Source organism: Crocodylus siamensis, chromosome 5 (genome assembly GCF_052110815.1).
Source record: "Crocodylus siamensis isolate JL-2025a chromosome 5, ASM5211081v1, whole genome shotgun sequence".
Taxonomy (NCBI): domain Eukaryota; kingdom Metazoa; phylum Chordata; order Crocodylia; family Crocodylidae; genus Crocodylus; species Crocodylus siamensis.
In genome coordinates, this window is record NC_143399.1 from 134,513,273 (window position 1) to 134,534,774 (window position 21,502).

Here is a 21,502-nt window from a genome sequence, read left to right on the forward strand (position 1 = left end):
TATATGGTAAGTGTGTGTGTGTGTGTGTATTTAAATATATATATGTGGTATGTATGTGTTTATGTGTGTTTGTATATATATGTGGTATGTATGTGTGTGTGTGTATATATATATGTATACTGTATGTGTGTGTGTGTGTGTGTATATATATATATATATTTACGGGGGGTGTATATATATATGGTGTGTGTGTGTATATATATATATGGGGGGGTGTATCTATATATATATATGGTATGTATGTATGTGTGTATATATATATGTCTAGATCGATATCGATATATGGTATGTATGTATGTGTGTATATATATATGTTTAGATTTATATCGATATATATATATGGTGTGTGTGGGTGTGTGTGTGTGTGTATATATATATATGGGTGTGTGTGTATATATATGGTGTGTGTGTATATATCGGTCTATCTATATATATATATATATATATGGTGTGTGTGTGTGTATATATCGGTCTATCTATATAAATATATATGGTATGTATGTATGTGTGTATATATATGTCTATATCTATATCTCTATATATAGATATATATATACATGGTATGTATGTATGTGTGTATATATATCTATATCTATATATGGGGGGGTGTATATGGTCTGAATGTGTATATATGTATGTGTGTATATATATATGGTGTGTATGTATGTGTGTGTATATATGGTCTGAATGTGTATGTATGTATGTGTATATATATATATGGTGTGTATGTATGTATGTGTGTATATATATATATATGGTGTGTATGTATGTATGTGTGTGTGTGTATATATATATATATATATATATATGCCTGTGTGTGTGTGTGTGTATATATATATATGCCTGTGTGTGTATATGTGTGTGTGTATATATATATATATATATATAGATATATATATATCTTTCTATATAGATATATATATATCTTTCTATATAGATATATATATATATATGGTATGTATGTATGTATGTGTGTGTGTATATATGTGTGTGTGTGTATATATATATATATATATATATATATATTTCTATATCTATATATATATGGTGTGTGTGTGTATATAAATGGTATGTATGTGTATATGGTATATGTATATATGGTATGTATGTATGTGTGTGTATATATGGTGTGTGTGTGTATATATGTGTGTGTGTGTGTGTGTATATGTATATGGTATGTATGTATATGTATATATGTGTGTGTGTGTATATATATATAGTGTATATTTGTGTGTGTGTATATGTGTATATATGGTGTGTGTGTGTGTATATGGTATGTATGTATATGTATATATGTGTATATGTGTGTGTCTATATAGTGTATATGTGTATATATGTGGAGGTGTGTGTGTGTATATATATATATAGTGTATATGTGTGTGTCTATATAGTGTATATGTGTATATATGTGGAGGTGTGTGTGTGTGTGTGTATATATATAGTGTATATGTGTGTGTCTATATAGTGTATATGTGTATATATGTGGAGGTGTGTGTGTGTGTGTGTATATATAGTGTATATGTGTGTGTCTATATAGTGTATATGTGTATATATGTGGAGGTGTGTGTGTGTGTATATATATAGTGTATATGTGTGTGTATATGTATATATAGGGTATGTATGTGTGTGTGTGTATAGGGTATGTACATATGTATATATATATGGTATGTGTGTGTACATATATATGTATGTATGTATGGGATGTATGTATGTATATATATGGTACGTATGTATGTATGTGTATATATGTATGGTGTGTGTGTATGTATATATATATATAGTGTGTGTGTATATATGTATGGTGTGTGTGTGTGTATGTATATATATATAGTGTGTGTGTATATATGTATGGTGTGTGTGTGTGTCTGTATATATATATAGTGTGTGTGTATATATGTATGGTGTGCATGTGTGTGTACATAGTGTGTGTGTATGTCTATATAAGTATATATATAGAGTGTGTGTGTATATATATATGTATATAGTGTGTATATAGAGAGAGAGAATGTTTGTGTGTGTATATATGTATATAGTGTGTGTATATAGAGAGTATGTGTGTGTGTGTATATATGTGTATAGTGTGTGTATATAGAGAGTATGTGTGTGTGTATGTGTGTGTATATAGAGAGAGAGTATGTGTGTGTGTGTATATGTGCATAGTGTGTGTATATAGAGAGAGAGTATGTGTGTGTGTGTATATATGTGTATAGTGTGTGTATATAGAGAGTATGTGTGTATATGTATGTATATTGTGTGTGTAGTGTGTGTTTATATGTATGTGTGTGTTGTGTGTGTGTTATATGTATGTGTGTATGTGTGTGTGTGTATATGTAGTGTGTGTGTTTATATGTATGTGTGTGTGTGTATATATGTAGTGTGTGTGTTTATATGTGTGTGTGTGTATATAGAGAGAGTATGTTTGTGTGTGTATATATGTATATAGTGTGTGTGTATATAGAGAGAGTATGTGTGTGTCTATATATGTATATAGTGTGTGTATATATAGAGAGAGTATGTGTGTGTGTATATATGTATATAGTGTGTGTATATATAGAGAGTGTATGTGTGTGTATATATGTAGTGTGTATATTGTGTGTGTATATATGTATATAGTGTGTGTGTGTACATTTATATATATGTATATATGTATCTAAATATATATATGTGTGTGTGTATATATTATATATATGAGTGTGTGTGTATATATATATATAGTATGTGTGTGTGTGTGTATGTATATGTATGTGTGTATATGTATATACACAGTTATACAGTTATATGTATATACTCATTTTCTTTCTTGACACCACTTATCTTCCCCCCCAGTATCTCAGCTGTCTGCCTCAGTTTCCCGCCCCAGTTTGCCTTAAGTAACCCCAAGCCTCAGTTCCTCAGCCAGCTTCTCTGTAGTCCACCGGTTCTAATCCCGGTTCTGGCAACTTTCACTCCCTACACTTTGACTCTCTCTCTCTTACCTGAACCTTCCCCCAAGTATCCCTGGTACCCCAAGCGCGTCTCACACCCCCACACACGCACTGTACTATCCAAGTTAGGAACTTACTTGTGTGTATGTGTAGGTGGGTTATATATGTATATATTTATGTCATTGTGTGCATGATATATGAATTAGTCATCTGTGTCTAACTTTTGGGGTGTATATACTTGAATTGGTGATAGGTATGCATGTGCCTAGGCTGGTTTGGATGTGTATGTGCCAGAGCTGGTAGAGTGTGTGTGTGTGTGTGTATGCACCTAATTGATTTGTGTGTTTGTATATGTGCAATTGTCACACCATCCTGTCTAGCAGCACAATATTGAGATCCTGAGAGCTGGCCTGACCCCACAGGGCAACGGTTTTACCATAGATGTTAAATCTGCTACATTCAGGCCTAATTAAACTTACATTGTCACATTTTACAATGCTAAAACACAAGTGAGTTGTCTTTCTTTTTGGTACAAAGTCCAGATGAATGTGAAAAGTAATTGGTGTGGTGCATCTTGCTAAGAAGGAATATTTTATTTAATTGAACAAAAAGTTAAATGCATAAGTTTTCAGGCCATAATGGTTCTTATTTCAGCTTCGACCTTTTAGCACCAAAGTTCTTCCATATGTTTACTTGTATGTTCAGATTAAAGAATCACCTTCTTGACTTTTTCTTAAACACTAGTACAGCATCAAACACCCTCTGTTTATCATTGGAAACTGAAAATATTACAGATTAAGCAAACTTTTTAATGCTTTTTTTCCTAATAAAGAAAGTAAAAAGCTGTGATTCTTCACTTGAAAGTGTTCAACAAAATCCCCAAGCTCTATGTATTTGTAAACCTCAAAATATGTAAAATAATCATTCATGAGAGATAATTAAGGAAAGGCCCACTAGGAATTTTTATTGATCTAGCCCATAGTTCTCAGAGGAGGCCAAGTCAGATTAGTCAGATAGGTGTCTTGGTGCTTAGGGCTTCTTATCAAAACCTAGTGGTAAGTGTATTTTACTTTGGGAAAGGTGTTTTTTGTACACTGAAAAGCTTGTTTTTGCAACTTTTTAAGCAACTTCTTGCATCTTGAATTGAAGGTAGCTTTTCTGATGGGTCTTCGCCATTTCCTTCTCTTGTGAAACTCTCCTTTTTCATTGTTCTTATTATTCTTTCTGCTCCTTGTTTAATCTGGTGGTGCTTAATTACAGTATTTTGAGATGAGATCAGTTCTTGTATTTCTGAAATGACTCTTGCCTGGGTGACTACTTCTTTGCTTCTTACTTCCCTAAACAGCACAGGAATTGGTAAACATAGAAACAGTTTTAGAATATTTTCTGCTGAGCTTTGCTCTGGTTAAAGGATCAGGAGCCTTACTGGAGCTCTTCCAGTGTCTATTGCTAAGAACTTTGCTCAGAATCTATGTAAGGCAGAATTAATTTTTCTTTGTGGGTTTCTTTTCTCACTCCTTTCCCCGCTGTCTCCTTCCCTCCCCCAGAATTGGTAAAGGCTTTCAAGGAGTCATGAAAAGATGGGGATTTAAAGGCCAGCTTGCCACCCATGGCCAAACTAAAACGCACAGAAGACCTGGGGCATTAGGAACTAGTGTAAGTATTTTATTTTCATTTTGGGGTATTATTCGTTCTTTGCCACGCTTTAGAAAGAGGTAACTGTATATTAAAATGAGCCATTTCACAATTTCTGTACATAATAGGAACAGTTTGGGGGATGGAGGGGAAGAGGCCGAGTATCTGTTCCAGTGTCGTATCTCTGACAGCACCATCATCTGATTTGGAGGAAGGTTCAAGAAAGCACACAAGGAACAAAATGGAATAAGATAAATAGGAAAAGGTTTTATTTCTTTAACCAGCAGTAGTTAGTAGGTCTTCTATATCTTGATAACATAGATAACAACTAAACAAATACTTGCCACTAGTCATAATGTGCTTGCAGTGTGGCTGGGAGAAATAATGTGCCCTCTGTCAGTAGTGTGTTAAGAGGGATATGTTAAGAGGAAATTCCATTATAATTGACTTTATAGTTTGAAAAGGTTTTGACTTGCTTTGTCTTCCAAAAATCTTACTGCTAGTTTGAAGATGTGGATAATTTACGAGGCAGTTTTATGTGCTTCTTGACGTTAACTAGCTTTCATAAATCTTATTTAACAGATCTTTCCAGCTATAGTCTCCATTGTGGAACTGTTTGTGTGGTGGCTTCTTTATAAATTTCTTAATGTATTTATTTACTTTTTTTTTTTTTTTTTTTTTTTCAAAAGCCCATTTTCTAATGGGATAGTCTGGACTTTTGAAACTATTTCCTGTCATTAAAATTTCTGTGAAGCTTTTAAGTTTATTTAAGAAGGAAATGTTTGACTATTGGAATGTATGCAAGCTAGGCTTACTGATTAGCTGAGAGAGTCGCACAATAGCACTATTCCCTGATTATGCTTTTAATTGTCCTGGAATTATTTTTAAAAAATCAGAAGAATTAAGGATACTTGAGAGAACAGCAGGGGCAAAATGGCAGCATGCTTCTATGATAGCCTGCTTGAGACTTTAAGAACATTTTGAACTGATTTTTATTCTCTTCCTTCAAATGCAAACTGCCTGTAACATGCTGTTTCTGCCACTGTTCTTTGTGATGCTGGAGTTCTTGGGGTTCCTCCCCCCACCCTTTTGGCCTTATACTGCTTTGTTTCATACTTAGGGTTTTTAACAACTCTTGCCTGTTTTGTATTTTGAATTTGATCCTAGTTTAGGCCACTATTTGCACCATAAAACAATTGGCGCAAAGATAGGAAACCAGGAATTAAAAGAAGGTGAAAAGATGACTGCAGTCAAGTGTTGCACATGACATTGGATTGGCAGTTAGTGAGCCAATGAGTTCAGGTTGTTTTAAGGTTTTTTTTCCCCTCTCTGTGGGTTTTCTTTCAAATATGCTACATTGCTGATATGGAAGCAGCGTCTTGTAATCCTTATTGCAGCTGGCTGTTTTGGTTTTTGGCACAAGAAACCAACAAATACATGGGGGATAGAGAAGGAAATGGCAGACAAGAACCTAAATGGTGATTCAGAAGTGAAAATTGTCTTTTTTAGTCTTTTATTAGTTTTATCTGCACATTAACAGCCTCTCTTTAGATATTTAGGTAAAGGTCTGATGAGATCTGATGCACAATCCACACAGTTGCACCTCCTGTCATACTACATGTGCATGGCAGAAGGCATGATTGGGATTCAGCATTAAATCCTGTCATGCCATACAGTTGTTGCAGGGGGAGCTTGGGATCACAGTGTTTCCACTGTGAACCTTGCAGCTGATGGGGGGGGGGAGGGGGGGGCCAGTATTCCCCATGCTGCCCCTGGTGCCAGCCCTGCAGCTGAGGAGGCTTACAGAGGGGCAGTGTTCCTCACACGGTTCCTGCTGTGAGCCCCACAGCTGATTGAGTCTTGGAGGGGGAGAGGGTGTCCCTTTCTGTCTCTCTGAGCTCTACAGTTTATGAGGCTCTCAGTGGAGGCAGCTCTTGAATTGAATCTATGAACCACTGTGAACCCCATCAGCTGTGGGGCTTGTAGCAATGAGGCTCCCTCTGCACTGGCTATATTGTATTATAGGGTCTGATGTTGGATCCTACAGTCATGCTTCCTGCCATGCATGTGCAATGTGCAGATCATGCATCAGATCTTATCGTGCCTTTACCTGAACATCTAAGAGGGGCTCTTAATGTGTAGAGGAAACTAATAAGACAAAAAGGAGTAGTTGATGTAGCACCTGGCCACATGTTCAATTAATGATATGGTAAGAGCAAGCCACAAAGTTATTTGACATTTTTTGTGAAATAACTTTGTGATTTATTGCTTGTTTTATCACACTGTTAATTGATTGCACATGTGGCTGGGTCCCAGCTTAAGGCATGATTCACTGGTTAATTACGCTTTTAAGTGCAAGGTGTAGATGGGGCCTAAGCTGCTAAAGGCAAGATAGCTGAGTAGATGTGCAAATAAAGGGGATTGGAGTGGTATGGTTTGATCTGGTTGTTGTTTTGGATTCTTCATTTTGATAATATACCTTTGAAGAAAATGGGTGTGATTCTGTGTAGTCCTTTAAGAGACTACAAAAAAAATCCACAGACTAGGAGTGGGTAGCTTAATGTGACTTTAAGCCACATTTTGCATTCTCTACTCTCAGGAGCTTTGTATGGGCCCAGGGATATTTTATCGAAGTTAGAGCGGCGTCCATGGCAGCACTGCAGCCCTATCCCCAGTGTGCTTCCAACTCCCAGAGTTCACAAAAAGGCCGCTGACACACTACCTAAAGACCATGCTGTGCCTGTGCCCAGGGGAATTCTCCAGTGGCTGAAACTAGGGCCAGTAGAGCTGTTTTATGCCTCTACCTGGTATAAAGTTGTAAAAGCAGGATGCTAGAAAGCGGTGTGTCTTTCCCCCCTCAAATCTGTAAACCTCTTATATTGGGGAGGGCTGGAATACCTCCATTTGGGTGTCTTTGTCAGTGCGTCGGTATGTCCCAGGAAATCTTGGCTTACTGTGACATACTAAATCCAAACTGTTTCAGATATCCTATGAACTAATCCTTGTGCATCAGTAGGGAATATTTAAAAATGTAAAGTAAGAGATTGTGAACACCGTAAACCCCATTTTAAGATGGCCCTTGGTGTCATTTTATCCAGTATCTGAAGAGTAAGTTAATGAGTTACCTGTCCTTCTTTTGGGTATTTTACTCTCCCTGTATCAATACATTTATTTCCTCTCCTTCCTTTCGCTTTGCAGTGATACCTTTGACAGTGTACTTTTTATTCTTCTTTTGGTATAGAAAGTTAGCAGAGTTTTTCCTGGAAAGAAAATGCCTGGGAGAATGGGTAACACCTACAAGACAGCTTTCGGATTAAAGGTAAATTCAAACTATAGCAGAGCACATCGGGATGAAGTTGACTGTATTTTAGTCAGCTAATCAGGTTTTCAGTTGCTTTAACCCCCAGCGCAGTGTGGCTTTACCTTGGTTCTGACTGCCTCTACAACTTCTTGATGCAAGCAAGGCAAAAGGACCCATACAACTTGTGTCCTTCCTCATTTCGTTCCTGCGGTGAAAAAAGAAGGAAGAATGCATAAGAGCTCATGGCATTAGGTGATGCTCTACCCACATGTAGAATTCCTCACCGTCTTCCTGCTTGACATCTCTCTTTGAGGTGGCAAGTTGGGAAGACTGGCTTTTTTGGGGACCATCAACTAAATTTCCTGTTTTTATTCCACTTGTGTTCAAATCCAGCACAAGTCAGTAGTGCCTGAAGCTCTTAGTATCTGAGGGCCATGCAGGTCCCAATACAAAGTGTAATTATGCTCTTGGAGCCTTAACAACACTTTTATGGTGATTAAAAGCAAGAGATGGCTGGATGCTATAGAGCAGGGGTCAGCAGTATTTTTGGGCAGAGTGCCAAAAACACCTTTAACCTTGACTTCTAAGATGTTGGCATGCCAGGGCTGGACAGTGGGGGAGCTGGGAGGGGCCCAATCCTTGTTGTGGCAGTGCAGCCCTGGCCCCGGCCCCGGCCCCGGCCCTGCCATCTGTCCCGAGGCACCGCACACCAAGCAAAATGCCTTTGTGTGCCACGCTGGCACCTGTGCTAGGTATAGCCTACTCCTGCTGTAGACCACTAAAATAGTGTAATTTTTTTTATATTGGGTATATAACTGCCCTGGGAGAAAGCAAGGATAGTGTGTACCTGGGGTGGTCTATGAACTCAAAGAAATAAATGGGAAGAGGCCATATCTTGTAAGCCCAAGCCTACCATGTTCCCAGGGATCAAAGGTACTGGAGTCCCTAGGAGAGGCCCAGTCGCATGCCGCTTTTTTTTCTACAGCTGTTGCTGTTAGGAGAAGAGAGAACATGAGGTTCATTTCATATACATTTGGGCTGCAAGGGACCCCGGAGGATCATCGAGTCCAGCCCCTTACCCCGGGGGCAGGAAGTCAGCAGGGATCATAGGATCCCAGCAAGATAAGCATCCAAATGTGTCTTGAAGGCATTCTAAGTAGGTGCTTGAACCACCTCCAGCGCCAGTCTATTCCAAACCTTGGGGGCTCGGACAGTGAAGAAGTTCTTCTTTATGTCCAGCCTGAATTGGTCACGGCGGAGTTTGTAACTGTTCGATCTTATCATCCCTTGGGGTGCTCTGATGAACACACTTTCCCTGATAAATTTATAAGTGGCCACCAGATCGTCTCTGAGCCTGCGCTTTTCCAGGCTGAAGAGTCCCATTGTTCTCAGCCTCTCATAAGGTCTGTTATCCTGACCTCTGATCATGCGCATGGCACTCCTCTACACTCTCTCAAGCTTCTCCACATCGTTTTTGAATTGTGGAGCCCAAAACTCAATGCGGCACTCCAGCTGCAGCCTCACCAAGGATTTGCTTGAGAAACGTCTATGGATACAAGCCAGCATTTTCCTCGCTTTACTAGCCGCAGCATCACATTGAAGGCTTATGTTCATCTTGTGGTCAATCATGACCCCCAAGCCCATTTCATCTGTAGTGCTAGCCAGCGTATATAAGCATGCTGCAGATTTTTCCTCCCAAAGTGGAGAGCCTTGCATTTTTCGGTGTTGAAGACCATCAAGTTCTCATCTGCCCATTTCCTGAGCCTGTCAGGATCTGCATGGATCACCCTCCTGTCCTCAGGTGTGGATGCTTTACCCCAGAGTTTGGTGTCATCAGTGAACTTGGCCAGTCTGCTTCTGACACCAATGTCTACATCATTGATGAAGATATTAAACAGTATAGGCCCTAGGACAAAGCCTTGAGGGACCCCAATGTTCACTGTGCACCAAGACATTTGGCTTCCGTCAGCCACCACCCTCTAGGTCCTATTGCGGAACCAGTTCCCCAGCCAGCAGATTGTGGTGAGTTCGAGGCCAGTTAGCCAGTTTTGTCAAGAGATGATCATGGGATACCATATCAAAAGCTTTTGTAAAGTCAAGATATATGACATCAAGCTCTTCCCTCTTGTCCAGGTGATGGGTCACCTGGTCATAAAGGGAAATGAGATTGGTCAAGCAAGACCTACCTGCAGTAAACCCGTGCTGGGTATCCCTGGGTATTTGGTGCCACATGATGGAAAGCTTAGCTGTTATGGGCCTAATCCAAAGTTCTTTGAAGTTGATAGAGAAACTGGTATTAAATGTCTACTCAAAGTGGCATTTTGGGTCAGGTTTAGGACAAACATATGCAGAAGGCTTATGTGCTAGCATGGTGTAAAATCTAGCCACATATCATTGTCTTTGATTTGTTAATCAGTATTAACCTTTATTTTTATAAATATAAAAAGTAATAGTAAAATGCTTGGGTGTTTATTTTTCTTCCTTATTTTTGTAAACCCTCAGGTGTGGAGAATCAATACAAAACACAACATCATTTTTGTAAATGGTTCTGTCCCAGGTCACCGAAATTGCTTGGTAAAGGTAGGTTTGTTTCTCAAATTGTTTCGTTATGCTGTTTATCTAATGTCTGCTGTCTTTTCAGAACATTAACACTCATCTGTAATCCACACTTTCAGCCTACTATACACTATTTCGGTGATTATGTTGTTATAAGTAGCTTTGGTTCAGACCACTTCTTCCTGACACTTTAACCTAAGTCACTGGACTAGCTTTGCAGAGTACTAGTTTAAGGGCTCTTCTGGTCATCAGTAACCTGAAATGCAGGTGGGTGCTAAATTAAGAGCAATCTGGTATATTTCTAGTCTCCTACCTATCCATGGTAGCAGCTGGACAGAATGGTGGGACAGCATTTCATTCTGTTGCACAGAGGAATCAAAGGGACTGGAGTCCCATGCAGTGTATATTGTATTTTGTCCATCTGAAGAATAATGAAAGTGAAACTGGGAGCAGCTGGAGTTCATGGTCTGTGGAAATAAAACAAGCTTCTTCATGGTCAGGATGACCATATTTTTGCTGTTTATTACAGTTTTAAGGAACTAAGTAATCACAGACTTTCATGAAATTTTCTCAGGGCTATCTGTCAAAGCTCAAAGCACCAGTAAAAAATTGAATACATGCATCTAAAGTATAAATAAATTCTGTAATCCACAATAATGAAATTAGACTGGGTCACTTGATTTTAGGGGTTGTTTCAAAATAGATTAACCTTGTTCCATTTAGGGATTTTGTAAGTGCCATATTTATGCAAATCTAAGATAAGATTTTCTTTTTTTTTCCAACCCCAAACAATATGGGGAGGTAGGGGGAAGAACCTCAGCCCAGATTTGAATATTAGCCTAGGACAGGCAGCAGCTCGGCTCTGGCTTCAACCCCAGCTTTGGTCTGAAGCCAGAGCTGAGCTGCTGCCTGTCCTGCGCCAAGGTGGCTCGTATGGCAGGTGAGGGGGCTTACAGCTGGGGGCATGTGGGGGAGACCCAAGTGTGCACCTCCAGGGCTGTGGGGGAGTACAGGGGATGCCGTAAAGCCACCCTGCCTCCCCTCCCCCATCCCTTCCCCCCAGCTACTCTTAGCTTTTACTTCAGTCCCATCAGCCTGCCTGGGAGATGCTGCTGCCTCTGGGATACTGGGCCAGGGTTGTTGCTGCTGCTGCCGCCTGCTTCTGAGCTGGGGCAGAGCTGCAGTGGAAGGTAAAGGGGCAGGGGCAAGCATACGCATAGGCTGGAAGCAGGTCTGGCCCTTTGTCAGAATTAAGTTGGGGGGAGAATTTTCCAGTTAAAGCACCCTTCCACTAATTAGATTCTATACATGGAAAACTATTACACATTTATAATGTTGCATGTATAGAATCTAATTAGGGGTAAGTCTTGCATTTAAAATCATCTTGGATTTGGGTAAATACAATAAGGACTTAATTTCTTCCACGTCAGTTCCTTCGTGGGTTGATAGTAAGTTATAAGGTATCAAAGTGTTTCTATGGTGATGGATCCTATAGATAGCAACAACAATCAAATGTATCAGATAGGCATTGCATACGTAGATACGTTCTTTACCAACATGTATTAGGAGTACGAATAATCCTTTGTAGCCTGCACTGGTTATGACCACCTATCCCAGTCTCTGGGATGGATTACCCAATTAGCTCCTCAGTTTTTCAGAGACAGAAGAAAGCACGTTAATGTGTATCCAAAAGAAACTGTTTTCTGAATACATGTAACTTGTCTCCAAAAGTACTGGACATTATATCATTTATAATCAGGGCAAATTTATAGTCAGGGCAAATTTAGGATGATTCTGCTTTCTATCTGCACATCTGAAATAGTGAATGTTCCTTTCTCTACTACATTTAAGGTCTATTAATGACAATTGAACAGAATTGATCAGAGATGCATCTCTAAGCCAATAAATGGTGGGTGTCAGGGAGGGTATTGAATATGGGAGAGATTGGTCTAGACAGGGGTTGTCAACTGGGGGTATGCATACTCCCAGGGGTACTTATGAAGACCCTTGGGGATATGTGTGAGTAGGTAGGGATGGAGTGCAGCCACCCACCACCCTGCACCATTGCCTCCCTGGAGCAGGGCCAGGGGGGTTGGAGAGAGGACAGCGGCACCCCTTTGTGGGCTGCACAGGTGCCAGTCAGCCACAGAGTGTGGGGAGGGTAGAAAGCTAGCATGTGGCAGCAGCTGCTGTTGCCACCCCACACTGCTGCCACTCCGTGTCTAGCCACGCGCCGCCACCCCCTCCCCCCCCCCCAATTCCATGTCTGGCCGTACGCACACCCTCCCTCTATTTCCTCTTCCCCCCCCCCATATCTGGCTGCTGGGAGTACACTTATTGAAAAAGGTTGAAAACCCCTGCTCTAGACTCACTGTCCAGTTCAATGCTGTATAGCATCTGCTCGTGCCATTGTCAGAGACAGGACACAGGTCTAGATGGGACCATTGGTCTGACCCAGTATGGCACTACTTGGGTTCTTATGTTCTTAAGGTCTTGTCCACTTTAAGCCAAAAACCTAAACTGCTGTAGTGATGCTTAATAATATGTCCAGCAAAAGCAAAATCACTTTGTCATAGATCATTATTTTTTATTCTTTGATTTGTACAGCAGTGCGTGTAACTGGTTGACTCACCTTTTTATGCAAATTCTTTATGCTTCTGTTTAATGATACCACTAAGTAAGAATTTTATAAGCTGTTGCTTTTTGACTAAAGTACATATTTGCCAAAGACTTTGCATTTAACTGTCAGCCCTACAGTTAAAATTAGTTTGATGAGGTGGTCTGGTCTCTGTGGGATCTGAGCACCTTTTGTTTCTCTAACACTTGCTTAGCAGTCTTTTTATATAGAATCAATGAGTCAGAAGGGACCTAGACAGATCATCGAGACTGACGCCCTGCCATGGGCAGGAAGGAGCACTGGGGGGTGGCAAGGGTCATAAGACCCCAGCCAGGTGCCTATCCAGTCTCCTCTTGAAGATCTCCAGGGAAGGTGAGAGCACCACCTCTCTGAGAAGCCTATTCCAGGCTCTGGCCACCCTTACAGTGAAGTAGTTCTTCCTAATATCTAACCTAAACCTATCCTCCCTCATCTTGTGGCCATTGTTCCTGGTGACTCCAAGGGGGGCCCTGGTGAACAGACTTCCCCAAGTCCCTGCTGGTGGCCCCTGATAAGGTTGTAGGCAGCCACAAGATCCCCCCTCAGTCTTCTCTTGCGGAGACTGAAGAGATTCAGGTCCCTCAGCTTCTCTTCATAGGGCTGGCCACGGAGGCCCCCAACCATACGAGTGGCCTTCCCTGGACCCTCTCCAGGTTCTCCACGTCCCTCTTGAAGTGCGGCACCCAGAACTGGACCTAGTACTCCAGCTGCGGCCTGACCAGCGCTGCATAGAGGTGGAGCAAGACCTGCCTGGACCTGTTAGTGAGGCCCCTGTTGATGCATGACAGGGTGCAGTTGGCTCTGCCTATTGCTTCATCGCATTGGCGACTCACATTCATCCCAGAGTCAATCATGACTCCAAGATCCCTCTGTGCTGCTGAGAGGGTCAGTGCCTAACCTATAACCATAATGCTGGTTCCCTTTCCCCAGGTGCAGCACTCTGCACTTGTCCTTGTTGAACCGCATCCTTTTCAGATCCACCCACTTCTCCAACCTATCCAGGTCTGCCTGGATGTGGTCCCTGGCTGCCGGTGTGTTCACTTTAGCCCACAGCTTGGTGTCATCAGTGAACTTGAACAAGGTGCTCTCCACACCCTCGTCCAGGTCGCTAATGAAGATGTTGAACAGCACTGGCCCAAGAACCGAGTCCTGAGGGACTCTGCTGCCCACACCCTCCCAGGTCGACATCGACCCGTCCACCACCACCCTCTGGGTGCGCCCCTGGAGCCAGTTTGCCACCCATGTGACTGTGCATTCGTCAATGCCACAGTCCCTCAGCTTGCCCACCAGAATTGGGTGGGACACTGTCGAAGGCCTTCTGGAAGTCCAAGAAGATGACATCGACTTCCTCCTTCCCATCTAAGCTCTTTGTTACCTGGTCGTAGAAAGAGACCAGGTTAGTCGGGCAGGATCAGCCTTGCACGAACCCATGCTGGTTACCCCTCAACATCACTTCCCCTGCAGGGCTCTCACAAATGTGGCCCTTGATAATTTTTTCAAAGACCTTCCCCAGGATAGAAGTGAGGCTGACTGGCCTGTAGTTGCCAGGCTCTTCCTTCCTCCCCTTCTTGAAAATAGGGACCACATTGGCCCTTTTCCAGTCCTCAGGGACTTGGCCCGAGCACCAGGAGTCCTCGAACAGCCGTGCCAGTGGCTCCGCAATGACACCAGCCAGCACCAGGTCATCTGGGCCCACCGACTTGGACACATCTAAGCCCTCCAGGTAATCCTTAACTAGGTCTGAACTAACAGTCGGGGGACTCACATCCTTCCTGGGCCTCTCTGCGCTATCACCCGAGAGCACCCCATTGTCAGCAGACAGGAACATGGAGGCAAAGAACTTGTTGAAGAGTTTTGCCTTCTCTCACATGTCCATCACCAACTGCCCCGCCCTGCCTCGTAGGGGTCCAATGTTACCCTGAGACGACTTCTTGCTACCTATATACTTGAAGAACGACTTTTTGTTATCCTTAATCCCAGACACTAATCTAAGCTCCAGTGCTGCTTTAGCCTCCCTTACCAAATCCCTACAAGCTCGGGTCAGGGAGGTGTACTCCTCCTTTGTCCCTGCCCCCTGCTTCCACCGCCAGTACGCTTTTTTCTTTGCCCTCAGGCCAGCCTAGATATCTGCGCTCAGCTATGAAGGTTTCTTGGACCCTTTTCCCACCTTCCTGCGTAGAGGAATTGCATCCTGCTGCGCCCCAAGGATAGCCTCCTTGAGGAAGGACCACCTTTCCTGGACCCCCATACTAGCTACCCCGTGGGCTCCGAGTGCCTCCCTGACTACTGCCCTGAGTGCATCGAAGTTGGCTTTCCTAAAGTCAGGCATTTGCGCTGTTCTAGTTACCCTCCCCACCTTTCTCTGATTAGCAAACTGGATCATCTCATGATCACTGTCCCCTAGCCTCCCTTGTACTAGCACCTCCCCCACCAGGTCGTCCCCAGAGGCTAACACCAGATCCAGTACGGGGACGAGTACCTCCTGCATGAGGTGTAGGTCCTGTACGCATGTCAGGAACCTTCGTGAGTGTCTAGACCTGGCCGACTGCTCCTCCCGGTTGATGTCAGGGTAGTTCATATCACCCATGAGCCATATGCTGTTGAGACATGGAATATCGTATTTAATTTTCTGCCAAGTAGATCCTACAGATTACTTTTGAGTTGTTTAAGTTTGATTTTTAAAAAATCAGCTGTGATCTGATGGCACATTTAAAAAACGAAAACTTGTTTTTGGTTCTGTAACGTTTAACATTGGTTTCATATTTTATTTACTCTGTTATATAGTTGATCCAATAGAAGATATCAAAAGAAAGCTATGTCTTTCAACACTTCCTCAACCATTACATCTATAATTGTGCTCCAACCCAACTACAACACAGATTGATTTGTAAATTCTTAGAAAAATCATTCTCTGTTCAGAGAGAGATGCTACATGTTTAGAAAAGTTGTACTGTCTTTTTCAGAAAGCAAAATGGAACTTATTCCTAACTATAAAGTTGTAACCAATGTCTTTATTATAACATGAGGAATTTTATTTTATGCCCATCAGGTATGGAATTGTCAATGCAGCCTAGCTTTGGATCATTGTATTGCCATGAACATTTTTTTTAATGAATGCCATACAATATTCTTAATAACTAGAAATAATATAAAACCCAAGTGAACACCTCCCAAATTCTTACTGAGTTATGGAATAAAACTCGGAGCTGGTTAAATCAGTTGCCATTTTGCCATCGTTTTAGTGAGACAAAGACATGACTGTATTCTTGTTAGACCTAAAAAAATTCAAATTCACTGCATTTAAGTTATTATCTATTTGGTTTTGCATAAATAATTTTCTTTTGTATGGGATATTGTAAGATTAGATGTTTACATAGAAGTTCTTAAGTTTGGTCTTGTTGATAAGGTATCATGTCAGTTTTCCTGAATAAATAAGTCATGTTCTATCTTGGCTTCAAAAAATCCTCAAAATTTAATTCATATTTAATTTATATTTACCTGGTAAGTATAGCTATTTTTATCTTGGACGAGGAATTGAACAGTGCAATGCATTTATTTGTAAAATGTTTGCTCAATTCTTTCCCTTTTAGAACAGAGTGGCTTTAACCTAACGTTAATGTTATTAAATAGGTGACAATTAATAAATTAGTGCTAGTCTTTTTATATGTATGAAAAATGTGAACCATTTCTTCATAATTCTCATGTGGTGCCATGTTGTGGATCCTGAGATTTAGTGTGTGCATTCCAGTAAAAGGAAAATTAGCGCATTTGAAATATTCCCTTCATAGAAAGGGAAAGCTGTAGCACTTTACAATTTTACAACTTTCTTCCTATATTCTAAAGGGTGCTATCAGTCATGTCACTCTCCCTGTCTTTCCTTATTAGTTTGTGGATGAAGCAAAAATGTCAGACCTAGTTTGCAGTCCTTAAAAAAAAAAAAAGCAATAATTTGCATTTTGCTGCTGCATTTGCTATCACAGACACAGCCTGTAGCCCTGTTGAGGTGCAAATGGGAGCTGTGACAGTCAAACTGGAAATGGGTGACAGACTTGTATCAGTGTCTTATGCTGATAGATTTCTGAAATTGGATTGTATTTGTTTATACTGTCACTTATACTGTCAGTATTTGAATAATGTATATGCACAGTTTATTGAGTGTATGCAAGGTCAATTAACTTTGCTTTACAGACTGAATGACAAAATTGTGACCAAAACCAATTTCAGCTTTGTGATGTAGTGTTTGAGCTGCTCTTTAATAAAAAACAATATGCAAACAACATAATGTAGTAGTCCAACAAAACAAGATATGCATTATGACACAGTATGCCACTTGTAAACTAAGTTATGTCATCCAACTCTTATTTGGATGGTGAAAGTCAACAGAACTTTAGCAGTTGATTATGTTACTGTTATAGAACAGGATTAAAAATTGCACAGTGATAATGATAGACTACTTGAAATATTGGAACTTAATGAAACCATGTAGGTGGAGTATTGTGTTGTATTCTCTCCCTTGGAGGTCCAATAACATTCAGTCTTGGAGAACAGTATTTTTCCAAAGAGAGATGTTGTTTAAGAGAGAGGTGGTTAAATGGAGGTAAAATGAACAACTCTGTCCACTATAGCAAGTTAGTTGTATAATGTAAGAATCCAATCTAACTGCACCTTTGAAAAATACAAAGGTGTCTCAAGCACTTGGATTTTTAGATGCATTACACTGAGAACAGCTGCATCAAAAGATTGGATAGTAGAATATTAGTAGTAAATATATTTATGTACTGTATTTACTCACATACCACACACTCATCCCAAAAATTAGCCCTCCTGATTTGGCTTTTGGGGATGCATGCTTTAAGGCCATTTTTGTGCTGGAATGGAGGTATGGGGTACTAGTTTCATTGCCAAAAGCTGCTGCCATTTTGTTGGTGGCTGTTACAGAGTTAAAGCTTCACCCCCAGGGAGAAAGGGAGTGATGCTGAAGAGAAGACTCCATTCCTGCTCCATGAGGCTTGCATTCAGCCACGATTCTGGAAAAATCTCTTCTTCATTTTTGACTTCCCAAGACAAGTTGTATGAGAAAATGTGGTAATTGTATATCTTGTACAAATGCGTGTACTGGCATTTTATAGTAAGGTTGAAGTGTTGCTGCAGTGGTGAGGCTCCAGCAAGAAGCAAGGATTTGTTGCTTGTTTGTTTCTTTTTTTTTTGGTGCTTTTAATTGTACAAACTGTATAGAAGCTTTTAGGTGCACAGGCCTGGGAAAGAATTAAACACAGCCTAAGCCGGGGTGTTCAACCTCTGGCCTTCATCAGCATAAGTGAGCACTCCTTCCACTCTTCCCCGCCTTTCCCTTCCAGTTGAATTGAGAGATGGAGGGGAAAGGAAGGTATGAAGGGCAGCTGCACACTCATCCACACTGACATGCTGGTGAAAACAGAGCTTTCACGCAACTCCAGAGTGTAGGACATGAACATGGCTGCTGTTCGCCTCCCCCTACCCTCCTCCTCTCCCCTCCCACAGCTGAGTTCAGTGGCAGGGAAAAGGGCCCAGGTATCAGTGCCGGACTTTGGAGCTCTGTGAAGACTCTGGTCTCGCTGACATGGCAACATGGGCTCTGGCTGGAGCTGCAGGTTTTGCGCAGCTTTTAATTCATTTAATAAAATATAAAATAATACTATGACTACCGAAGTTTCCCATTTGCATTTAATAAGCCTAAAATTACTAAAAACGTGTTTTCCTTTCCAATGTTACTTAAAATATTTGATGTTAGGATATGCCAAAGTACAGAACTGTAATGCTTTTTCTCTGTGGCCCTTGGACCATTTCTGAATTTAAAACACGGTCCCCTTCAGGGTAAGGGGAAAGGTTAAGCATCACCAGCTTAAACTAAATAATAGACAAAACAATGCTTTTGTTTAACTCCATATGTAAATTAAAACCGTTATGCAAACCAATCCATTATAACACAGTAAGATACAGCATAGAGTTGAAATTTGAGACCCCTGCATCAAAGACTGTAGTTTGTACTGTTGTTCTCCCCAGGTTCAGATATTTTGGTCTTTCTGTTTTGAAACGTGTTACTGGCGAGGTTTAGCGTTGCTGTTTCTGAGGAAAGATACGTGCTTTAGGTACTCGCCACCTTTATTATAAGGCTACTGCCCAGGTTAGTTCTGCCTAACCCTTGTGTAGGTTGTGGGCACTCTGCCAACTACTGAGCCACAGTTGTGTGCAATTGCTGCAGTATGCTGATTCCTCTGGTGGGGGTTGTCCACCCTGTGTTTTCTTGCCCTGCGGTAATACAGTATTCACAACCTTCTGTGTGCTGCCCTTCATAATTACCAAGGGAACAGTTTGGTAGGCCTCCTAAGAAACAGTAATTGCACTGTTTTCTAACAGTTAATCAGATTTACTTTAAATGAAGTTCCCCTTTCAGTTGTTCATACCAAGTGGTAACAGCCACCTTTGCCTTCTAAACTGAAAAAGGAAACAGGGCATGGTTTTTTGGTTTGTTGGGGTTTTTTTCCTCTCCATGTTGGGCATTGATATAATAGCCCTTGCCATGACATCAATAGGAAAACTTGCTCAGTCAACCCACGATTGTTGAAAGAGCTGAATGTAAAATCCTGAAAGGACACAAGAGGAGTACCATCTTTGGCAGTATCAAAAGAAAATGATTGTTACATCAAATATAGTTTGTCCGTCTGGAACCTGGGAACCATCCAAAGAGAGTCTTATAAAGAGGAATTGTGTCCCTAAATTGTGCTGCAAAGGACGTGGGCCTCTTTGAAATGTTCTGCAGTACATAAGAGGCCTCCTGAATGCGCAAAGAAACAGTCTTCCAAATGCCACTTGGCATTCATGTGCGGGATAAAATAGTGAAGCCAAATGGACCTGTTTGATTTACTCAAGTAAACCAACACAGGACAGAGATGAGTTAATGCTCTGTTTGCCTTCAGTGAGGGCAGATGCTTTATTCCTAAGTCCTAGGATGAGAGGTTTAAAAATAATTGTAATTTAAAGAAAGGTAAAGTTGAATATTACTGTACATTATTAAAAAGCAAAGTAAAACAAGTAGTTCCCCAGTATCTACATTCCTTGTACTTTTAGGCATTCCAAGCAGTCCATAAGACATAAACATGTGAGAGAGTTCACAAAATGAAACAGTCTAAAATAGTATATCATCAAGGTCTAAATTAAAGTAACAACAACAAAAATTTGCTCTAAACTTCCCAAAATGTTCTAAGTGCACCACAAATAAAAAGTCAGACGTTTTCTCAGCCTGACGACGGGTGTTTGTAGCTGAAAGCTTGCAAAGAAGGATTTTTCCAACTACTGTATTTGAGTTGGTCTAATAAAAGAGATCGGATTTACCCAAAGAACCTTGTCTGCCACAAATAAAAACACAGTTTCTGCTCCAAAAACAGGTACACTCATAAGTGATGTGACAAGAAAGGGTCCTAACTGGACAGAAATCAAATAGAAGATTAGAATAGGATTCCTCGGTTAAAGAGTGCGGTGTGTTTTCTTATAATGAAGGAAAGTACAGCAATGCAGTTAAAAGTGAGAGCAAAGTCGCAGCAGTTCAGCTGGCACTGGATTTCTTTAGTTTATTGGATTTATTTTCCTGTGAACTTACCAGTGGTTGGAGTCCTCGCAGCAATGATATTTTCCCTTTGACCTCAACCTGTGTATACCAAAAATTTGTTTGACTTAGGATTGAAAAATGCAAATCATAGTCAGCTCAGAGGAACTGCCTAAGTTAGCGTACAGTGAAGACTGTATAGAGCTGGAGAACAGAGTCAGCTGGAAAAGATGGAGTCTGCTGCACAAATGACAAAGATCTGGTACACAATCCCACGCCTACCTAACACATTCTCCATGTTTTTGGAGCCATTTTGTCTTCAGAAACAAATCTTGCCTTAAGTCTTAGCATATGGAAGACTTTAATTTAGAAAACTGTCACTAGGTAGACTCTGGCTTTTATATTACCATGCATGCCAGCCCACTATATACAGAGTGATTTAAAGCCAGAGGCATGGGAAAACAGGCCCGGGCCAGTATCCCCAACCCCAGTTCCCAGCTCCATGCCTTTTAAATTGTTGTATCCGCTGCCCAGGCAGGCTGTATGCACAGCATTTAAAGCCATGAGGACCAGAAGCACCTGCCCTGCCTCAGTTCCTGCCCCTGCCAGCTTTTAAATCTCATTTTAACAGGTGGTATTTTTCATGTGGGAGAAACCTGATGAACATTTTCTTTCTATTGGGAGTGGCAGAAACATAACACCTGTACATGGCCAAAGAGTAACCCCCCCTGGAGACACTGTCCAGGAAGAGTGGAATCTCAGAAGACTGAATGAATCAGCTGGGACATGTCACGTGTACCTCCCGTTTTCTCAGTCACAGCTGACTGTTTTCCTACATGCTGCCTTCC

At 41.1% G+C, this 21,502-nt stretch overlaps 1 protein-coding gene across 1 annotated transcript in view; it reads left to right on the top strand.

The window, feature by feature from the left end:
* Nucleotides 1-21,502, top strand: part of MRPL3 (mitochondrial ribosomal protein L3) — a 58,669-nt gene that overhangs the window by 34,258 nt on the left and 2,909 nt on the right. Inside the window, exons 7-9 of the mRNA XM_090046385.1 lie at nt 4,472-4,580; nt 7,801-7,878; nt 10,363-10,440. Of these exons, the coding sequence (XP_089902511.1) occupies nt 4,472-4,580; nt 7,801-7,878; nt 10,363-10,440 (265 nt within the window). The remainder of the gene's footprint in view (nt 1-4,471; nt 4,581-7,800; nt 7,879-10,362; nt 10,441-21,502) is intronic.